The sequence below is a fragment of the Pelophylax lessonae genome (assembly GCF_965119305.1).
Source record: "Pelophylax lessonae genome assembly, chromosome: 4".
NCBI classification, from domain to species: Eukaryota; Metazoa; Chordata; class Amphibia; order Anura; family Ranidae; genus Pelophylax; species Pelophylax lessonae.
Window position 1 is genome coordinate 584,786,268 of NC_138771.1, and position 22,391 is coordinate 584,808,658.

General features: G+C 41.5%; 1 protein-coding gene across 2 annotated transcripts in view; it reads right to left on the reverse strand.

Moving 5' to 3' along the window:
• Positions 1–22,391, reverse strand: part of COLGALT1 (collagen beta(1-O)galactosyltransferase 1) — a 100,557-nt gene that overhangs the window by 9,854 nt on the left and 68,312 nt on the right. For both annotated transcript variants that reach the window (XM_082252727.1, XM_082252728.1), the window contains 3 exons: positions 9,229–9,361; positions 6,519–6,646; positions 1,522–1,728 (listed from right to left, as the gene is read on the reverse strand). In XM_082252727.1, the coding sequence (XP_082108853.1) occupies positions 1,522–1,728; positions 6,519–6,646; positions 9,229–9,361 (468 nt within the window). The remainder of the gene's footprint in view (positions 1–1,521; positions 1,729–6,518; positions 6,647–9,228; positions 9,362–22,391) is intronic.

The following is a 22,391-nucleotide window of genomic DNA, read 5'->3' on the forward strand; positions in this document are numbered from 1 at the left end:
GCTAACACAGTGATCACTCACTGAAGCCAGTCCCTGTGTTTCTCTCTCTCTGTGAATGGAGAGGAAAGATACAATGTATTTTTCACTTTCCTTGCAGAGAGGTAAAGAAATAAAAAAACGTGTAAAAAATAAAATTAAATAAATAAAAAAATCAAGGTTTGATCTAGGTTAGTGTCAGGGTTACTGTTTGGGTCAAAGGTCAGGGTCAAAATATTTTGGACAGGATTTATTCATTTTTTTATACGTCAAGTGTGTTTTAGGTAAGACAAAAAAAAAATGTCCACTATTGCTTCTGGGTAGTACTGTGGGCGTTGGTAAAGTGCAGTGGCCGTCGCCGCGGAGGGGGGAAGGAAGGAAGGTCTGGGTCCTGAGACTGGAAGCAGATACTGGCACTGTCTGGGCTCTGGCGCTTAATTATAAAGCTTCAAGGTAAGCTATATGAAATTAATATGTGAACTGCAGAATTGGCCAATCTGAAATTTAACTAGTTTGGGAGGGGTGGTGGAAGATGGTGGTCTAGTGGGGGGGGGGGGGGGGGGAGTGGTGGTGGTCTAGTGATGAGGCCTACCCACTAGGTGCCCACCATGCAGCTCATCAATGCCACTCTTCAGTCCTGCCTATCAGTGCCCCTCATCAGTGCCACCTATCAGTGCAGCTCATCAGTGCCACCTATCAGTGCCCCCATTCAGTGCCGCCTATCGGTGCCCATCAGTGTAGCTCACCAGTCCCACCTATTAGTGCAGCTCATTGGTGCCACCTATTAATGCCCCATTCAGTGCTCATCAGTGCAGCTCACCAGTGCTGTCTATCAGTGCAGCTCATCAGTGCCCATCTATGTCACCTATCAGTGCCCCCATTCAGTGCCCATCAGGGCCACCTATCTGTGCCCATCAGTGCATCTCACCAGTTCAACCTATCAGTGCAGCTCAGCGGTGCCACCTATTAATGCCCCAATTCAGTGCCAATCAGTGCAGCTCACCAATGCCACCTATCAGTGCAGCCCATCAGTGCTGCCTATCAGTGCCAATTAGTTTCACCTATCAGTGCCCATCAGTGCAGCTCATCAATACTGCCTATCACTGCCCCTCATCAAAACAAAGAAAAGGAACAGACTTTGTTGCGAAAAGGACTTGAGAGCGGCACTTGCCAAGATAAAGCCGCGCATTTCTGAACTGGTCTCTGAAAGACAACAGCAGAAGTCACACTAATTTGCAGTAAATATTCATTATTATGTTTTTGTGTGAAAATCATGTTTTAATGGTTTTGTTCTTTGTTCTTAATGGTTTTGTTCATTTTGTGCACCGATGTATAAATATATACCTAAAATAATATATACCTAGGTTTTGAATTTGAAAAAATCATATTTTATTTTTCCAATTAAGAAGGGTTCGGTGAATGCGCACATATAACTGGTGGGGTTCAGTACCTCCAACAAGGTTAAGAACCACTGAATTAAACAGAGTATAGAGGGGGATAACAAAACCTAAAAAAGTGTACTGCAAAGTGAACTGCTGCACTCACATTGGATGCTTGTCGTACATGACAGGCAGGAATTCATCCACTGGAAGCATCTTGGTGAGAGGTTCGGCATTCAGCAGCTTTTTTGCTCCCTGAAGTGAGATCAGGTACCCCAGTGTCCAGTATGAATAATCAGCAACGACCAAGTTGCGAACCCCTAAAACTGACTCTTCGGGTTCCTCTACCTGCATTCGTTTCCGGCCCAGATAGCTGCAAGACAGACAAGAGGCTCAGATCAGTGCAATCTACTGAACAGTATTACTGCTAATCTACAGAGGAAACAGGGGAGAGAAGAAAGAGAAGCAACTCCACACACACGCCAACCTGTATACCAGGCAGACAAGGGGCACTGATCAGTGCACTCAGCTGAAATACTCCAATGTAAATATACTGAGAGTGAGAAGAATTATCTACGAACAAATGCAACCTCTACACTAATGACAGTACACTCATATGTTTTAAAAACATTTGATTTTCTTATTGTTAGAGGGTTCAAATGGATGTTTGTTTTGACCACAGTGATTAGAAAATTCAAAGGAGCAGGAAGAAACATTTTTTCTGGAATAAAAGAATGTAGTAGCAGTGTAAGTGGTTTTCGTTTAGTTAAAGTGATTGAAAAGTCTCTTTTTTGTTTTTTCTATTAAAACACAAACATGTTATACTTACCTGACATGTGTAATTGTTTTACACAGAGCAGCCCATATCCTCCTCTTCTCGGGTCCCTGGCTGGAGCTCCTGGCCCCTCCCTCCTGCTGACTGCCCCCACAGAAAGCTATGGGGGCACCCAAGCCGAGCTGCAGGTCTGTGTATCCTTTCGGCCCCCGTCCTGATTAGCTAACTGAGTTTGATTGACAGCAGCAGAAGCCAATGACCAATCAGGAGAGAGTCCGGGACAGCTGAGGCACTCATCAACAATGCTGGATAGAGAGGGGGCTCAGGTAAGTATTAGGGGGGCTGAGAGGGGCTGCTGCACACAGAAGGCTTTTTATCTTAATGCATTGAGTGCATTAAGATAAAAAAAAAACCTTCCAACTTTACAACCCCTTAGCCCCGGTTCACATTAGTGCGATTGCGGAGATTGCATGTAATTCGGAGCACACTGCTCCTAAATGACATGCGATCTCATGTGCGGTGCGAATTTCAGCCATACACTTTGTATGGCTGAATTCGCACCGCATCCGCACTAAACTCGCACATGAAGCTTTTTTTTATCCGCAGCAGAATCGGATCGCATAGTGGTTCACACTAGTGCGATCCGATTCTGTACGAACTTGCAGATCACACTGCGATATGTGATCGCAACTGGGGGTGTCGTTAACTTTTAATTGACACTGCCTGCATATCGCATATGGCAGTGTGAACTGCTAGAGGTGCGGATGCGATGCGGGATCACGCTGCATATTCGCAGCGTTCCCGCATCGCAGAAATGTGAACCAGGACTTAAAGTCCATTCTTTCCAAAATCGAATGTTAAAAGTAAACAAAGATTCAAAGTAGTTTCAAACGACATTCTTCAATTCTTCTAACATCCAGAGTACTTTTGTAAAAACAATCATTCAAATATCCACTAGTGTAGGCCAGCTTTTGTTACAGCAGTAGATCCATGAAATCAGTGTAAAACAACATTAGACATATAAAGCTGGTCATACATGGTTCCATTTTTTTTTTTTTTTATCTGAATGAAAAAAACTTAACCAGAGTTGGATGGGGGAATCCTCCCTGCTGTTCTATTGCATTGACAGTGGGGAAGCTCCCCCACTGTCAGAATACATAGATCAGCACTGCAGCTGCTGATTGAACAACTTATTTGACAATGAGGTTGAACAGAAGCCGATTAGTAGTAGGACTTCTGGCCATATGTGGATCAAAAGTTGGCTGGTCCCGGAAGAACCAGACAAATTTTAGTCCATCTATGGCTACCTTAAGGACTAAGGCCAGCAAATAGATAACGGCTATCTGTACTTGTTTCAGCTACACCTGGACTTATGCTCTGCAAGAAAACGCTGCAGCTCTTGGCTACATTGGTGTTTGAGTTTTCAGTAATACCTGCATTCTCATTAGGTAATATTATCATTCCTGTCTTAGTGACATATCTCAGGTATAGGAAGTGAGGAAAAACATTCCTAAAGGGACAGCAGACAATGAAAACCTGGCAGAGGACTTTCTGGCTGGAGTTCGGCTTAAACAAATCAAGAGTATGAGAACCAGAAAACAGGCTGTAGGAAAATTGCACGCATTCCAACTGTAATTCATCTATTCATGAAGGTCGGAAGACTGTTCATCGGGACACAGAATAGTGACTAAACTTTGGTGTAAAGTGCTGTGAAAAAGTATTTACCCCCTTACTGATTTTTTTGTTTTGCATATTTGTCATACTTAAATGATTCCGATTATCAAACAAAATTTTAATTGTACACAAAAGATAACCCAAATCAATCCAAAATGCAGTTTTTTTTAAATGAGGATTTCATTAGGGGAAAAAGCTGTCCAAACCTGCCTGGCCCAATGTGAAAAAGTAATTGCCCCCTAAACCGAATAACTGGTTGTGCCACCCTTGGCAGCAACAACTGAAATCAGGTTTTTGCGATAACTGACAGAGTCTTTCATATTTGCTGTGGAGGAATTTTGGCCCACTCTTCTTTGTAGAATGGTTTTAATTCAGCCACATTGGAGGGTGTTCAAGCATGAAGCATGAATGTTTAAGGTCATGCCATTGCATTTCAATTGGATTTAGGTCCGGCATTTGACTAGGCCACTCCAAAACCTTAAAAGTATAAGTTCACCTTTACAAAAATAGCATGAAAATAAGGAATTCTCCTCAAAAAGGGTCAACTGAGGACACTGAAGTTATTATGAAAAAACACTTTATTCAATTATGAAAAAATCGTGAATAAAGTGTTTTTTCATAATTACTTCAGTGTCCTCAGTTGACCCTTTTTGAGGAGAATTCCTTTTCTCCTCTCCGGTTTTCTTTTTACTGTCTATTTGTCTGGCTGTACCACCAATGCAGCCAGGCAGTTACACTGTGACAGGAAGCATTAATGAACTACCACAGCGCCATAGTGGTTAATTGAGAACTATAAGCAGACATTCGCAAAGGTTGTTGGACCTTGAAGTTTTCCCATTCACAGAAGACTGTGAAAGGATGACTTGGCTGGACGGGCAGAGCCCTGCACAGCTGCGTTTGTTGCAGATTGTGGCAGCTAGTAGGGTGAGATCCTCTGCTAGCTGTAAAAATGGGGGAGCGGGGGCCAGTGCATCTGTAACATGCTACAAAAGGTGAACTTATCCTTTCATTTTTTTTTTTTTTTTTTTTTTTTGAGCCATTTAGAGGTGAACTTGTTGGTGTGTTTTGGACCATTGTCCTGCTGCATAACCCAAGTGCGCTTGAGCTCATGAACGGATGGGCTGGACATTTTCCTTCAGCCCCAGACCATCACACTACCACCACCATGTTTGACTGTGGGTATGATGTTCGATTTATGCCAGATGTACCAGGATGCACTCCTTACAAACATTTCAACTTTTGTCTAATCAGTTCACAGAATATTTGCCCAAAATTCTTAAAGAAAATCAAGATGTTTTTTGGCAGATGTGAGATGTGCCTTTGAGTTCTTTTTGGTGAGCAGTGGTTTTGACCTTGGAACTGTAAAACGGATGCCATTTTTGCCCAGCCTCTTTCTTATTGTTGAATCATGAACACTGCCCTTAATTGAGGCAAGTGAGGCTAGCAGGTCTTTAGATGTTGTTGTGGGTTCTTTTGGATGAGTAGTCGTTGTGCTCTTGGAGTAATTTTGGTAGGACGGCCACGCTTGACAAGGTTCACCACTGTTCCAAGTTTTCTCTATTGGTGGATAATGGCTTTCATCTTGGTTCGCTGGAGTCCCAAAGCCTTAGAAATGTCTTTATAACCCTTTTCAGACCGATATATAACAAAATACTTTGTTTCTGTTAAATTGCTTTCGATCGTGGCACGTGTTGCTCTTTTAAAATCTTTTAGCGTGCTTCACTTTGTCAGACAACTTCTATTTAAGGTCCCTTTCACACTTGTGGACCGTTCAGATCCGCCTGTCAGTTTTTAAGGGGGATCTGAACGGATGCCCCATGCATCTCTATGGGGCATTGGATGTCAGTGGAGACATGTCCGCTGACATCCGATCCGTCAAATCAGGACGGATGGAAAACCCTATTTTCCAATCCGCCTGGCGGATCTGATCGGATGGGGTCAGATGAGAACAGACAGACGGTCCATTCTCATCCGATTCCTCCATAGAGAAGAGAGGGGACCTGACAGCTCTGTCTCTGCACACAGCACGGACACAGAGCTGCCATCCGCCTGCTCAGCGGGGGGAATCGGCGGATCGATCCCCCGCTGCGAAAAACTGAGTCCGCCGACGGAGCGTCAAGTGTGAAAGGGGCCTAAATAATTTATTGATTCAACAGGTCTGGCATAAATAAGGGCCTGTGTGTGGAAAGTTAAATTTAACTCAACTTTCCAAAAAAAAAAGAAAATGTGGTTAATCACAGTTCATTCATGGGGTGGGGTGGGGTGGGGTGGGGGATAACTACTTTTTCACATAGGGCAAGGATGGCTTGGACAGCTTTTTTTCCCCTTAATAAATGAAATCATAATTTAAAAACTGCATTTTGTATTTACTCCGGTTATCTTTGTGTACTATTAACGTTTGTTTGATGATCTGAATAATTTAAGTGTGACAAATATGCAAAAAAAAAAAAAATCAGGAAGGGGGCAAATGCTTTTTCACAGTACTGTATGTGTTACTATAAAGGAAAATCTAGTAGAATTCCTCACTACTGTACACATTCCAGGACAGCCATGTTTACTATAGATTACTACACGACTAAATATTTACAGCACAGTAAGAAAACTGCTGTTCTTTCTTTAGAACTGTCCTAATTCCACTTGTAGAACTAAGGAGTTCATTACATAAATAACTTTCTCTATCCCTTCCCCTCACTCTTCACCCAAACATCTCTCACATGAGGTCCCAGTCCAGCTGTGCCTTCTCCACATCCTGCAGCAAATTCTCCAGCCGCCTCTTAAAGAAGATTTCAAATCGCAGGTCATCTTCGAATACAGCAGAGATGGGGAGTGAACGTTCTGCGATCTATGAGAGTGGGCGAGATAACAGCGAGCATTAGGCTGGCAAGTTTTCAGAAAATAATATTTTTGTAAGAGTGTATATACAGTGGGGAAAATAATTATTTGATCCCCTGCAGATTTTGTAAGTTTGCCCACTTACAAAGAAATGAAGGGTCTAAACGTTTTTATCATAGGTGAATTTTAAATGATAGAGACAGACTATTAACCAAAAATCCAGAAAAAACACATGATAAAAATGTTATAAATTACAGTTCAGTGAGCAAAATAAGTATTTGAACCCCAAACAAAACCAGGCTTAGTACTTGGTGGAGAATCCCTTGTTGGGAAGCACAGAGGTAAGACGTTTCTTGTAGTTGGTGACCAGGTTTGCACACATCTCTGGAGGGATTTTGGTCCACTCTTCTTTACAGATCCTCTCTAAATCCTTAAAGTGATTGTTATTTTTAAACGAAAAAAAAAAAAATAACTTTTCAAACATGTTATACTTCCCTACACAGTGCAGTTGGATTTGCATAGAACAGCCCAGATCCTCCTCTTCTCGGGTCCCTCTTGGGTGCTCCTGGCTCCTTCCCACTGTTGAGTGCCTCCACAGCAAGCAGCTTGCCATTTAGACACAAAGCTGCGGCCTGGCCTGGCCCCCTCTCTCTTCTAATTGGTTTAAAAATTTGGACATCTATGTTCTATTGGGGGAATTTCCTTTTTATTGCCTTTTGCTGTAGACAACAGAAAGGGGTAGAGAAAAGGTCTACAAAATGAAGGGAATTCGCTTGTTAGATAGTTGTCACCTGGAAAAGTGTCCCCACTGGATGATTTCCCCTCAAGATGACAACTGTACAGTTATAGATTTGAGACCCCTTGAGAAAGTCCCTTTTGACTAAACTAGTCGGGGCAGAATCCTGGTGCTGACGTCCCGGGGGTGACTGCTAAACGATCCCAGGTTGCGGGGGGCTCTCAGTGAGTTTTTACTGTGATTTTTCGCTCACATTGTTTCTAACTGGATGATTGGTTCTGTTCTATAATAAACCTTTATTTAAAACTAGAAACTGTCTGGAATTAGGCATTCCGGTATGTATAGGGCCAAATAAAAGAAGCCAGGCTTGTCCTGTCCACAAATCGTGAAAATTCCAATTTGTACGCAGAGAAAAACTGTGATGCTACCCCTCATGGTCTATAGGAAAAAGACCGGTCTGTTTCCTATAGTCCATGAGGGGGTAGCATTGCAGTTTTTCTCGGCATACAAATTGGAATTTATTTAAAACTACTACACTATCACTGGCTTTTTGTTGGCTCCTTGGTGAGCGCTGTTCCAGTGGGAGTTGCTTTTTGCTGCTGGGAGTGATTCTGGAGTGGAAGTGCACACAGCTGGGGAAGATTTGTGCCTGAGAAACAATTCTGTGTCTGCTGTGTCTGTTACAGCTTATGGTCTGGTGAGTGTGCATTGGTTAAGGTGGTGGTACTCAGTGTTTTCACTACACTACAATGAGCTGCTGGAAGATCTTTTTTATGTGAATATATATTGACGTTGATTTAGGCTACGTTTCCACTAGTGCAACGCCAAAGTCGTGCGATTTACAGTGCAACTTTGCAGTGTGACTTTGATGCAAAGTTTTTGATCTGATTTGACACACTCTACTCAGTCGCATCAAAGTAGTGCAGGCACATTTTCAAAGTCGCTGCAACTTTAAGTCGCATAGATGGGAACGGGTGCCATTGAAATCAATGGGCTGTGACTTGTCATGCGACTTTATGTGACCAAAGTCGCACGACAAGTCGCACTACTGGAAACGAAGCCTTAAAAGACAATGTTTGGCACATTGAACACTAATTACTCATTTATTATTTTTGTATGTTTTTGTTATATTCACTGGAGCTGCACATTTTGGATTTCCCTTAATTTAGGCCCCGTTCACACAGGGGCGACGCTACTTCCCGGGGCGACCTCACAGGTCGCGGCGCGCTGCTCGCACCGCGACCTCGGAGCGGCCGGCCAGGACTTCATAACATTGAAGTCAATGCAGGTCGCTCCAGGTCACCCCAAAGAAGCTCCGGACCCTTTTTCTAAGTCGGAGCGACTTGTGTCGCTCCTATTAGAAAGGGTCAACAGCTTCTCTATGCCAGGCGACCTACGGCGACCTGTCAGGCGACCAGGTCGCCTGACAGGTCGCCCCAGTGTGAACGGGGGCTTACTCTCTTGCTCACAATGGTCACCTGGACAAATAGAGAGGGTAAATCTACCACATTGGGAAATTGTAGTAAAAATATGATACAAAGTCTTACCAACTACCCAAAGCTAAAAGGTTTTGGCTATATATAAACTTTTAGCAATCATTTTGATTCACTAGATTGTTACATAATAGTGCAGTTTTTGCAATTATTTTAGCTTTGATTTTGGTCTAAATCTGACAATTAAGCCTGAGAGAGTCAGAGTTTAGAGGTCCGACCATTGCAGCCCTGCCAACCCCTAATCCAGCACACTGTCCCCCAGCTCCTGAAAGTGCATAGCAAAGTTATAGATCTATAAGATAGAAGAAGGGCACAAGTTGAACTGCCCAGACCCATCTTTTCCTAAGAGGTCCCCCTCCTCACCTCCTTCCAGATGTTGTAGTGACTGAGGAAACAACCCATCTCTCCTCGTGTCAGGGGACGGCCGTGATAAGGATCCTTGTATCCAGGGAGCATCTTTATACCCATAGCTGTTACCTGAGTCTCATTCAATGACCTAGATAGACAGGGATATGAATAAATCAAACAGACCAACATAGTCCTCATAGTGATCTTTACAGAGAAGGGATTCTTCACTAAAAGTATCCATACTAGTTGGGGGTATGGGGGAAAAAATGGTGGGGGGTAAGTAAAGGACTGGATCTCTTAATTTAAAAAAAAAAAAAAAAAAAAGAGAGACATTGATATATTTAAACTTATTTTCCTATATTTAAATGATTTTTTTTGTTCTCTTCATAACTGCTTATCACTCTGAAACAGGATTGTTTGCATCATAGTTGGTAAGGTTTAATAAAGACATCAGTCCATCCAGTTCAACCTGTGTGGGTTAAAAAATAATTTCCTGTATCCCGATATACTGTGTTTGCCAAAATACCCATCTAAGAGTTTCAATACTTCCTGACACAACCGATTGTGGAAGTGAATTCAAGATCCTTACCGCCCAGACAGTGAAACCCCCCCCCCCCCCCCCCCCCCACGCAGTTTAAGAATTACTGAGCTTGAAGTCAAAGTGGAGAAATGTAAAAAATTTGCAAGACGAGGCGGAAGCAATATTGTATGTAACTAGTCCCCCCATTCCAATGTTTTGATAAAAAAACCCTGTAAAAATCTCAAATATATACATAGGTAAATAAATATGATAAAATCTTAATTTTATTACAGCTGTTCTCTTCCTAGCGATCCAGAAGTAAAGTAAAACCAAGCTACAGAATTTCAAAATCATACTGGTACCCAATACAACTCGTCAGCGAGGATCCCGATGCATGGGGCAGGTGGCTCCGATTGCCGCCTGACACCCGCGATCGCTCCCCGCTGTGGGAGAAGGACGGGCAGATGTTGTTAAGACCGTTCTTCTCTCTGGAATGATCACAGAGTGCCTGTGATCCTTCCATGTAGGATCACATGTCTCTGTGATTCGTTCACAAGCCACGCCCCCCACAGTTAGAAACACGCCCCTAGGTATACATTTAACCCCATGATCACTTACTGTGTTAACCCCCTTCCCTGCCAGTGTCATTATTACAGTAACAGTGCATATTTTTAGCACTGATTACTGTAGTAATGTCACTGGTCCCCCCAAAAGTGTCAAAAATATCAGTCAGTGGTCTGATCTGTCCGCCGCAATGTCTAAGTTCCGCAAAAAAAAAAAAAAAAAAAAAAAAACGCAGATCGCCGCCATTACTAATAAAAAAAGAAAACACAATAAAAATGACAAATTCTTTCCGTAGTTTGTAGACGCGATAACTTTTACGCAAACCAATCAAAATACGCTTATTGCTATTTTTGTTTACCAAATATATAGCAGAAAACAAAATTGGCCTAAATTGTTAAAAAATGTAGATTTTTACTTTTTTTTGGCAATGTTATATAGCAGAATGTGAAAAATATATATTTTTTTTTTTCCAGAATTGTCGCAATTTTTTTGTATATAGCGCAAAAAAAAAAAAAAAAAAAAAAAAAAAAAAAAAATCGCACAGGTGATCAAATATCACCAAAAGAAAGCTCTATTTGTGGGAAAAAAAGGACATCAATTTTATTTGGGTACAGCGTCGCACGACCGCGCAATTGTACGTTAAAGTAACGCAGTGCTGAATCGCAAAATATAGCCTGGTCATTAAGGGGGCAAATCCTTCCGATCCAAAAGTGGTTAAGCTTAAGAAAAAATAGGGGGGGGGGGGATGCACTGGACTGCATCAAAAGTGCATCAAAAAGGCACTGAACCCATCACAAACGTGCATGCAGAAAAGCATTTGGAACGCATGCGGGCTGCGTTTCTATGGTGTGAACTGGCCCTAAAAGAAGACATGCTTCTGGTGACCCAGGTCGCCTCATATCAGTTGTAGCTCACATCAGTAAGGGTCTAACAATCTCAAGCAGGGCATCAAACATGGACATCTTCATGCATGTATAATCAAAGAACGCTTGAAAACACGCCCATGATTCCTCGTAAAGAGTATGAAAATACCCCTTGGAAATTCTCTGCAGGATTATGAAATGCACCCAATACCAGCGCAAAACCCTCTTTTTCTGCTGGGCCTTTTTTAATAATCTTGAGACCAAGCCAAGTGTTAAATTCCAACAATCCATAGAAGTCACAAAAATGCCTGACCTGACACCACATCCTAACCACACCTCAAAGCAGATCCTTTCCTCTACATCACTTCCCCTTTAAGCACTTCCCTAGAGAAAAGCAACACTTTCATCTGCATCTAACAAGCTTTCATAATGCTTTTTGCAACACTTCAAAAACACAACGAAATTGTGTCAAAACCACGTCATAAACACTACGGGCGCTTTGAGGAGCATTGCATCGTTCTTCATAATTAACACATGTGAACGAGCCCAAAGAGAAGAATTTCCAAGGACTGCCTGAACACAGACAGATAGGAGATGCCGGATGGATTGGGGTAGGGAGTTCAGAGGATGGGAGAGACTCTAGAATTGTCCTGGAACAAAGTATGGGAGGTGATGAGGGAAACCGAGAGCGGGAGGTCCTGGGAGGAGCGCAATGGATGATTTGGGTGATATTTTGGGATGAGGTTGGTGACCTATATGGGGACAGAGAGGTGGATGGCTTTGAATGTTAAGGTTTCGAATTTCATATGCTGAACAAGTGGAAACCAGTGGAGGGAATTGAAGAGAGCCTTACATTTGGCAGATGTCCATTAAAAAAAAAAAAACTAAATAAATAAAATTATCTGAACTTACTTTTACATAGCTAGGGCAATTTACATCAAAAAAGAAAAGGCAGCTCTTCTAAAAGAGCAAGAAGAATAAAATCATCCAATCTAAAATCTCTTCCTTTTCATACAAGGCCCTTCTCAGAATTTAAAATAGATCCAATTTGCACATGGATTAAATGTATTCATCCACACAAATGATTAGCATAGCAACCGGTTCATGTGTGTGGACCGATTTTATTGTTGCAACAATTTTTTTAAATGTATGTTTGCATGGAAAGTGTGCGGCATTGAAGCTCCCTCGGGAACGGTCATTTCCCACCCATGGTTGGCTCACTCAATCCTGAAATGTTTAGAACATGGGTGTCCAACCTTTTGGCTTCTCTGGGATACATTGAGTGTAGAGAAATTTTCTCGGGCCGCATATGAAATATATACTATAGTTAGGGTATACAAGTAATAAAAACGCCGCCGTGCCCTTATCGACCCCCCCCCCCCCCCAACACACACACTAATTTAACACAACTAGAGGATGATTAAATGAAATGGAATCAGTATACAGAGGATTACTTCTTCTGAGAGATAATAAAGGAACACTCTAACCACCATGACCACTTCAGTGATTTGAAGTGGCAATGGTGGTAGGAGTCAGAAACACTGCACATGCTGGGATATTTACAGTTCTGTGCTGGGGGATAGTTGCACCCCTAGCACATATGATTTAGGCAGCCAGAAAATGTAATGTCCTTATTTATACATGTATGAACAAGGACATGACATATTATGACAAAACACAACTAGTTATTAAAAAACATATTGCAACAATTTACACACGCTAATGCACATACCTTTTCTACTTATTTTGCAGACTGCTGGCGGTTACTGCTGGCGGTTACTGCTGGAGGGAAGTGATACTGGGTATTGCTGGCTGTTACTGCTGCCGGGTTTCTGACCCACCATTTCTGAGCATGATCAGCATGAAACAGGAGCCGTGCTGGAGGAAGCAGAGCCAATGCTTTCTGTATATCGCCGCCTCCTGTCACAGAGGGAGGCGGAGTACATTTGGTATCACTCCTCCTGTGATAGGAGTCGGCTCTATACGGGAAGCATTGGCTCTGCTTCCTATAGTGCTGGCTCTGTTATTTACAGTGATGCTCGGGGATGGCGGGTCGGGAACCCGCAATCTGGGTTTACCGACCCGCCATCTCAGAGCAGGAGGGAGAGTCTCTAATATTTCTCGGGGGGAGCAATTGCCCTGTTGCCCACCCCCTGGATCTGAGGCTGTCTGGAGTTCTGCGCCCGTTGGGCCGCATTGCCTGCGGTTCTGTGCCGCATGTTGGACATTGTAAAATGTGGAAAAACTATCAGCGCAGCTATATTCAATAAACAAAAAGTGAAAGTAATCAATCACCAACCCTACTCAAGATTATATAAAAAATATATATAAATTATGCTAATTAATCCGGCAGCAAACACCAAATAGTGCTATTCACTTACACAAAGAATATTCAAAAGCAAAAGAGTGCTGCGCCAGACATAAATGTATATAGTGAATGCAGTGAAAGTCAATCTGTGTTTATAATAACTTAATATCCATAAAACATCCATGCTTTTCAATAAAACTGTAATCAAAAATACATAAGTGTATAGAATATAAATGAGTGTATACAATAAAAAATAAAGTGTCCATAAATCATAAGTGCATTGCAGATCCAGAGACGTGGTCACCCAGTACAAGTGATTAGTACATTAATGTGCTCCACTCCACCACCACCAAAGCCTCTCACCCCAAAATTTGACCCAGAACACCGAGCCAAACCACGCATTTTTACCCCACTGGGGTCACTGGCTGATGTTACCGGATAAAATGGAGGTCTCTAGCTGATACACAGGGACAAGCTAACAGCGATGGTGCCACTCTCACATGAGGCACATAGAGATCACCACATAGGTAAAAGAAGCAGAAAGAAGTCGAATGCTCTCTGTGCGGGTAAGCTGAATATAGCTGTTTATTAAAATCCAAATACTCACAAACCGCTTCTTGTAATCACGCTTGTAAGACATAAGCCGTACAACTGAGAGGATGCAGCGAGCAGCAGGGAAGGCTCCGCCCCCTATAGGCGTTACGTCTAAGCTGATAGGGCGCTGACTTCAACAGTAAAGGTGGAGCCTACACACAAGCAGCTATCATTTAAGGCCGACCCGGCCTGCAGCGAAGGTATATCATTGGGAGGAACAACAAATGTCTCCGCCTCTCCAGGAAGTATACCCGGACGATATCCGTCCTAAGTCCCCTTCATTCAATATTACACAAACCGGAAGATACGGGGACAACTCCTTCCTCCGAATACGATTTAAAGGGAACTCCTTCCTCCTAAGAACAGTTAAAGGGAAAGGGAAAACACATTGCAGAGCCTCCCTAATACCCGCCGCATCGGACAATGCTCTCCATCTGGCTTTACAAAAAGCCGCATACACATAAAAATAAATATAAATATACATTATTAACTATATTCTCCAGCTATATCATGAATATTTAATAACCTATTAAAACATATTCAAATTTTGTAAAAAGTACATTAGAAATATATATACATTAAAATATTAAAATATAGAGTGAACTACATATCTACTCTAGATATAGGGTAAACTTACATAAACACTCCCCATCAATAGCCAAATATAAATGAACAAACAGAAATATATCCTTCACACAAAATTACTTGTCGCTTATAAAGCAGTTAAGGTCGAAATCGACATTCAAGCCTCTGGGCGAGAGAACCTTCGTTTCGAAAATCCAAAATGATTCTCTTGCCGAGTTGGCGGATAGGATTACCACCTCGCCAATGTTTTCTTACTAATTCTAACCCCCAAAAAAGTAATGAATCAGGTTTCTTATTGTGAAACTCATTAAAATGTCTGGAGACATTGTGAGAAAGTGATCCTTTTTTAATATTCCTGATGTGCTCAGCTATTCTCACATTCAGACATCTAGGAGGTACGTCCCACATACTGGAGCCCGCACCCGCACTCCAGCATGTAGACAACCCCAGTAGTAGAACACGTGATCAGATCTCTTATCACGTACTCTCTACCAGTACTAGATGCCGTGAACGTCTTTCTCTTTTTCTTATTATGTCTCGTGTGGCTGCATGCCCCACATTTGCCGCAAGCATGAAACCCAGACAGAAAATTAAATAAAGTATTCTGCCTAGGTATTGGGGGATGAACAACTCCCGGGGCCAACCTGTCTTTAAGGATAAGAGCTCTCCTATAAACAAACCTTGGCCTTAAAGGAAGATATGGGCCTAGAATCCTATCCTGCCTAAGAATCCCCCAATGCTTCTTGATAATATGTTCTACTTGCTTGTACTGAACATTAAAATCAAAAATCTGTTTAAAATCATCACCCAATATTAGATTTGGTGTTCTCATTTAGGAGAATATTCCTGTCCATGGCTACCACTTCTTTTTGGTCTGCCTGGACCCTATTCATGTCATAACCTCTCTCTTTAAATCGATCTATAAGCACCGGAGATTGAGAAACATAATCCACCTGATCAGAACAATTACGACGTATACGGATCAATTGACCCTTGGGAATATTAACAAGCCAGTTACGACGATGACAGCTGTCTATAGGAAGATATGAATTCCTATCAGTAGACTTGAAAAAATGTTTTGTGAATAGATGCCCTTGTTCCCAAGATCTAGGAATTGGACACTTTCTGTACTAACTGTCCAGGAAAGCTCAATTCCTTTGTTGTTCTTACTCATTTTCTCTTTAAACATATTGAACGAATGCATGTCACCTTTTCAAATAACCAGCAGGTCATCTATATACCTCTTGTAACACAAGAGTTCCTTTAGGCGATTCTTTAAAATGACATTATGGGGACATGAAAAGATTCGCTACGCTGGGAGCGAACCTCACTCCCATTGCTACGCCTCTGGTTTGCAAATAAAAATCTCTCGCATATCAAAAATAATTATGGCTCAGACAAAAACTCAGGCATTAAACAATATATTTGGAATGTACTTCCTCAAGATCTGAGTGACTCAAGGCCCATCTTGTGGCTGCTATAGCTGCGTCATGTCCTACGATTGTGTATAAGGAACTGACATCAGAAGTCACCAAACTACATGCCTCAGTACTTTCCAATTGTTGTAGACACTGTATCACATGCTTAGTGTCTTTCAAAAATGCTTCCCTTTTCCCCACCAGGGGTTGCAAGAAAAAGTCAATGTATTGACCCAATCTTGAACTCAGGGAATCAATCCCGTTAATAATTGGTCTCCCTGGTGGACTTTCCAAGTTTTTGTGAATTTTCGGTAGAAAATATATAGGGGTCCTGCAAATTAAGGGAATTCCTTTGGAACCCCCAGGTCACCGGAACTAGTGTCCCCATTGGAAGATTTCCCCGCTATTACTTTTCTGGGGACAACCCAAAATGGGATTCTCTTTTACTTTTAATGAAAATGGTAGACAAGACATAGAGAGGGTGAATCCTATTAACGGGGACACAGACCGCAAGATAAAATGACCGGTGTTCTACCTGCTCTCCACTCTGTCCAAAACTAAAAAAAAAAAAAGTTTTGCCTTTAGTTATACTTTAGGAAGTGATAACACCTACAGGAGTATATCCAGGACAAAATCCAGCAAGGATTTGGGAATAAAACAAAACATTGCTAGAATAGTCTAATTTGGGCCGCTATCACACTTGTTCGACTTGCCCTGCGACTTGGAACTGCTACGTTGCATGACAAGTCGTACCCTATGATTTCCAATGAGCACCGTTCATATTTGTGCGATTTCAAGTCGCAGCAACTTGAAAAGTAGTCCCTGCACTACTTTGACCTGACTTTGATGCGACTTGAGGTCCATAGACCTCAAGATTACAGAGGCATTGCTTCAAGTCTAGTCAAAGTCGCAGCAAAATCACACAGCTTTCAGGTGGCACAAGTGTAAAGGGGGCCTTACTCTTTGCAGCATTTAAAACCTGCCTACTGCCAAGGACAAAGAAGGAGGCGAACCTATGACATCACATGACCGGAGAGAAGACCCCCCCCCCCCCCCGCTCCCCAGGAAATGTATACAGATGTTTGAAAACCCAAAAAAGGGAGAAGAGTTGCTCTAGGATGGCGGTGGTGGGGTTTAAATGTAGATGGATTGGACTTAAAGCAACATAAATTCCCATTGGCCTATAAAAGGGAAGCCTGATTGGTCAAATAGAGCAATATGCAAGGAGGCAGAAGGGAAAGTTAAACTTTTTCACCACAGCTATTATAGGGAGTTTTGCGAGGCTGCGACAGGGTTTTATACCCTTCATGACCAGGCCTTTTTTTTGGTATTTGGCACTGCGTTACTTTAAGGCTACATGTACACGGGACGTTCCAAAAAGTCCTTTGAACGCTGGAACTTGACAGCTACAGAACGTTTAAAAACGCCCCTTGTGTCGCGTTTGCATGCCGCGTTTGGACGCGTTTAGCAGCGTTTGCGTTCAGAGGCTTTTTTTGCAAAACACATCTGGAGACCCTCCCAAATACCCACAATGCAACAGAAATATATGTTTTTCAGCCATTTTCATTTGAATGAATATATATCTATACCCCTAACCCAAAATCTGCATAGTTGGGTCACCCTGGCATGGCAGAGTCAGGTCACCCTAAACTCCAGTCACCCTGACATGGCAGAGTGGGGTCACCCTGGCATGACAGAGTCAGGTCACCCTTACATGGCAGCTGCATGACCCCACTCTGCCATGTTAGGGTAACCGGTGTTTAGGGTGACCTGACTCTGCCATGTCAGGGTGACCGGAATTTAGGGTGACCCCACTCTGCCATGTCAGGGTGACCGTGTGTGTATATATATATATATATATATATATATATATATATATATATATATATATATAAAATGCCTCCTGAAAACGCAAGCGCTAAACGCGGGTGAACGCATTCGTTCACGTTTTTGCGTTTGAAACACTGGTAAACACACGTTCTGAACTTCCTGAACGCAAATAATTGCTTTCAAAAAACTACACTGAACTCAACTGCCTGCAAATGACTGTAAACGACCCTGTGTACATGGACAGATAAGATAACATAGAGGAGGGTTCAGGGGCTTCTGAAAAAAAATGCCCAACTGCTCCTAAACGGCTGTTTAGAAGTTGCAGTGTACATGAGCCCTAACTGACAATATTGCAGTCATGCAATGCTGTAGATACATTACATTTATATTATTTTTTTTTCACAGAGTTTTTAGTGGTATTTGATCACCACTTAGTTTTTACTTTTTATTACATATACGAAAAAAAGGCTGAAAAAACAATATTTTTTACTTTCTACTATAAAACATATGCAATAAAAATAAAAAAATGTAAAAATCTAAATTTCTTCATAAATTTTGGCCAATTTGTATTCGGTTTCATATTTTTGGTTAAAAAAAAAAAAAAATCCCTATAAGAGAGTGTATATTGATTGGTTTGTGCAAAAGTTATCTACAGACTTTGGGATATATACTGGAATTTATTATTTTTTTTTTATATACTAGGAATAGCGATGATCAGCGACTTATAGTGGGACTGTGATAGTATGGCGGGCAATCTGGCACTGACACTTCTCACAGTGGGGACCAGTGACAAGAATACAGTGATCAGTGCTAATAATATAAATTAAATAAAATATAGCTGCGCTAAATATGATGAATAAAGTGATAAAAGAAATGTTAATGAAATACATCTAGAATATTCAAATATTGCAACCAAGTGTATACAAGTGCATAATTGAGTAAACCCATACAAATTGGTTCTAAAATCAAGTGGAATAAATTAAATAAAGAAAGGGGGTGCAAAATAAATAGTCCAGTGCACACAACAATTGAATGTGTTCACAGATATAATGAATATAGCTCGGCCAAATATAGTAATCAGTGCAGGTGCACAATACAAAGAAAATAAAAATTATAAAATAGTGAAGTCCCAAAAAATAGGAAATAAAAAAATCAGTGTAGAGAAAAGAAGTAAAGTCCTCCACCACAGCTTTATTAAATGTTCCTCCGTGGTGCATCTGTTAGTAAGACAAGTCCATACGCTTACCAGATACTAGTAAAGAGTGTGCCATTCAATCTTATCCTCAATAGGTCCAGATATTAAACCACCACGTTACAGACTGGCTGCGAATCGGCACTAGATGAATGCAACCTTCAAACGCTACTCAGGCAGTATGGGACACAAACGGCTTCCACCGCGGGGTCAGCATATATAAAAAGTAAAAGCTTCCATAGAAGTAGGTAAAAATGGTGTTTATTGGTACAAAGTAAAAAACGCACATTTAGATTAATGTATCAGCGCTGTAAAAACAAAGAGAGCCGGCAAGATGCACTATTGCCGTCTTTCGGGTTCCACGTGGTGACGTCAGCACGCCAATCCCACGCTGACGTCACCACGTGGAACCCGGAAGACGGCAATAGTGCATCTTGCCGGCTCTCTTTTTTTTACAGCGCTGATACATTCATCTAAATGTGAGTTTTTTGCTTTGTACCAATAAACACTATTTTTACCTACTTCACTATGGAAGCTTTTACTTTTTATATATGCTGACCCCGCGGTGGAAGCCGTTTGTGTCCCATACTGCCTGAGTTATACAAAAAAAGTGGGCTAACTTTAGTGTTTTGTTTTTTAATTCACAAAAGTTTTTTTTCCCAAAAAAATGCATTTGAAATGTTTTTTTGCGCAAATACCGTGTGACATAAAAAGTTGCACTGACTGCCATTTTATTCCCTAGGGTCTCTGGTAAAAAAAAATAAAAAATATTATATAATAATACGATTGTGACCTTTTGCCACATTTCAGGCTTCAAACAAAGATATAAAACTGTAATTTTTTGTGAAGAATCAACAACAAGTGGGACACCATCATGAAGTGGAATGAAATTTATTGGATATTTCAAACTTTTTTAACAAATAAAAAACTGAAAAATTGGGCGTGCAAAATTAAATTATTCAGCCCCCTTAAGTTAATACTTTGTAGCGCCACCTTTTGCTGCTATTACAGCTGTAAGTCGCTTGGGGTATGTCTCTATCAGTTTTGCACATCGAGAGACTGAAATTTTTGCCCATTCCTCCTTGCAAAACAGCTCGAGCTCAGTGAGGTTGGATGGAGAGCGTTTGTGAAAAGCAGTTTTCAGTTCTTTCCACAGAATCTCGATTGGATTCAGGTCTGGACTTTGACTTGGCCATTCTAACACCTGGATATGTTTATTTGTGAACCATTCCATTGTAGATTTTGCTTTATGTTTTGGATCATTGTCTTGTTGGAAGACAAATCTCTGTCCCAGTTTCAGGTCTTTTGCAGACTCCATCAGGTTTTCTTCCAGAATGGTCCTGTATTTGGCTCCTTCCATCTTCCCATCAATTTTAACAATCTTCCCTGTCCCTGCTGAAGAAAAGCAGGCCCAAACCATGATGCTGCCACCACCATGTTTGACAGTGGGGATGGTGTGTTCAGGGTGATGAGCTGTGTTGCTTTTACGCCAAACATAACGTTTTGCATTGTTGCCAAAAAGTTAGATTTTGGTTTCATCTGACCAGAGCACCTTCTTCCGCATGTTTGGTGTGTCTCCCAGGTGGCTTGTGGCAAACTTTAAACAACACTTTTTATAGATATCTTTAAGAAATGGCTTTCTTCTTGCCACTCTTCCATAAAGGCCAGATTTGTGCAGTATACGACTGATTGTTGTCCTATGGACAGAGTCTCCCACCTCATCTGTAGATCTCTGCAGTTCATCCAGAGTGATCATGGGCCTCTTGGCTGCATCTCTGATCAGTCTTCTCCTTGTATGAGCTGAAAGTTTAGAGGGACGGCCAGGTCTTTGTAGATTTGCAGTGGTCTGATACTCCTTCCATTTCAATATTATCGCTTGCACAGTGCTCCTTGGGATGTTTAAAGCTTGGGAAATCTTTTTGTATCTAAATCCGGCTTTAAACTTCTCCACAACAGTATCTCGGACCTGCCTTGTTCTTCGTGATGCTCTCTGCGCTTTAAACAGACCTCTGAGACTATCACAGTGCAGGTGCATTTATACAGAGACTTGATTACACACAGGTGGATTCTATTTATCATCATTAGTCATTTAGGTCAACATTGGATCATTCAGAGATCCTCACTGAACTTCTGGACAGTTTGCTGCACTGAAAGTAAAGGGGCTGAATAATTTTGCACGCCCAATTTTTCAGTTTTTTATTTGTTAAAAGTTTGAAATATCCAATAAATTTCGTTCCACTTCATGATTGTGTCCCACTTGTTGTTGATTCTTCACAAAAAATGAGTTTTATATCTTTATGTTTGAAGCCTGAAATGTGGCAAAAGGTCGCAAAGTTCAAGGGGGCCAAATACTTTCGCAAGGCACTGTGTGTGTGTGTGTGTGTGTGTGTGTGTGTGTGTGTGTGTATGTATATATATATATATATATATATATATATATATATATATATATATATATATATATATATATATATATATATATATATATATATATATATATATATATATATATATATATATATATATATATAAATAAAATGTTTGGGGTTTACGAGTAATTTTCTAGCAAAAAAATTATGCTTTTTACATATTGGAGCGGAATGCCAGAAATCGCCCGGTGTAGAAGTGGTTAAAGGAAGTCAGTACTGCCAACCTCCGAATTTCCCTGAAGGCAGATCTTTCCAAGCATGGCGTCACTCTTCAGCACATACGTGAATCTACCATCAGTAGGGCATTACGGCTTTAAAGGATGCGCATAAATGAAGCTCAATGTACGCAGTCACAGCACATTGCATGCCTTGACACATATGGTGGATATTGGGAAGGTGGTGGACCGTCTCCTCAGAAATACTCTGAAAACGGAACTATGAACCATAAAAGACCCTTCCCCAGAGTCGCTGAGCAGATGGAGGATCTGAATGGCTGTACACTTGAAGGAGTTCCAACAGCTGGACATAAGCAGAGAAAGATTTCCCAGCTGCAGCCAGTCACCGTTATGGGAAGTTATAAGGAAACAAATATGAGCACATCGACAGAAAATCTGTGGTTAGGACAGAATTTCCTGGCTGACGTCCACAACAACTTGTGCTGAGGAATTGCTGCGGAGAACACTAAGAGTGAAAGCAGAACCCGGGCCTGCTTTGGTCTTTCCTAGGAGAGTAACTCTGAACTACACGTGGCCAGGTCCCATAATCAAAGCTTATTATCAGATGCAGCAATAGCCAATGCCATGGAGAAATCAGAGGCCAATCAGCCTATCCTACCAACTGAGCTTGTAGGACCCTTTTTTTTTAGGGCTACATTC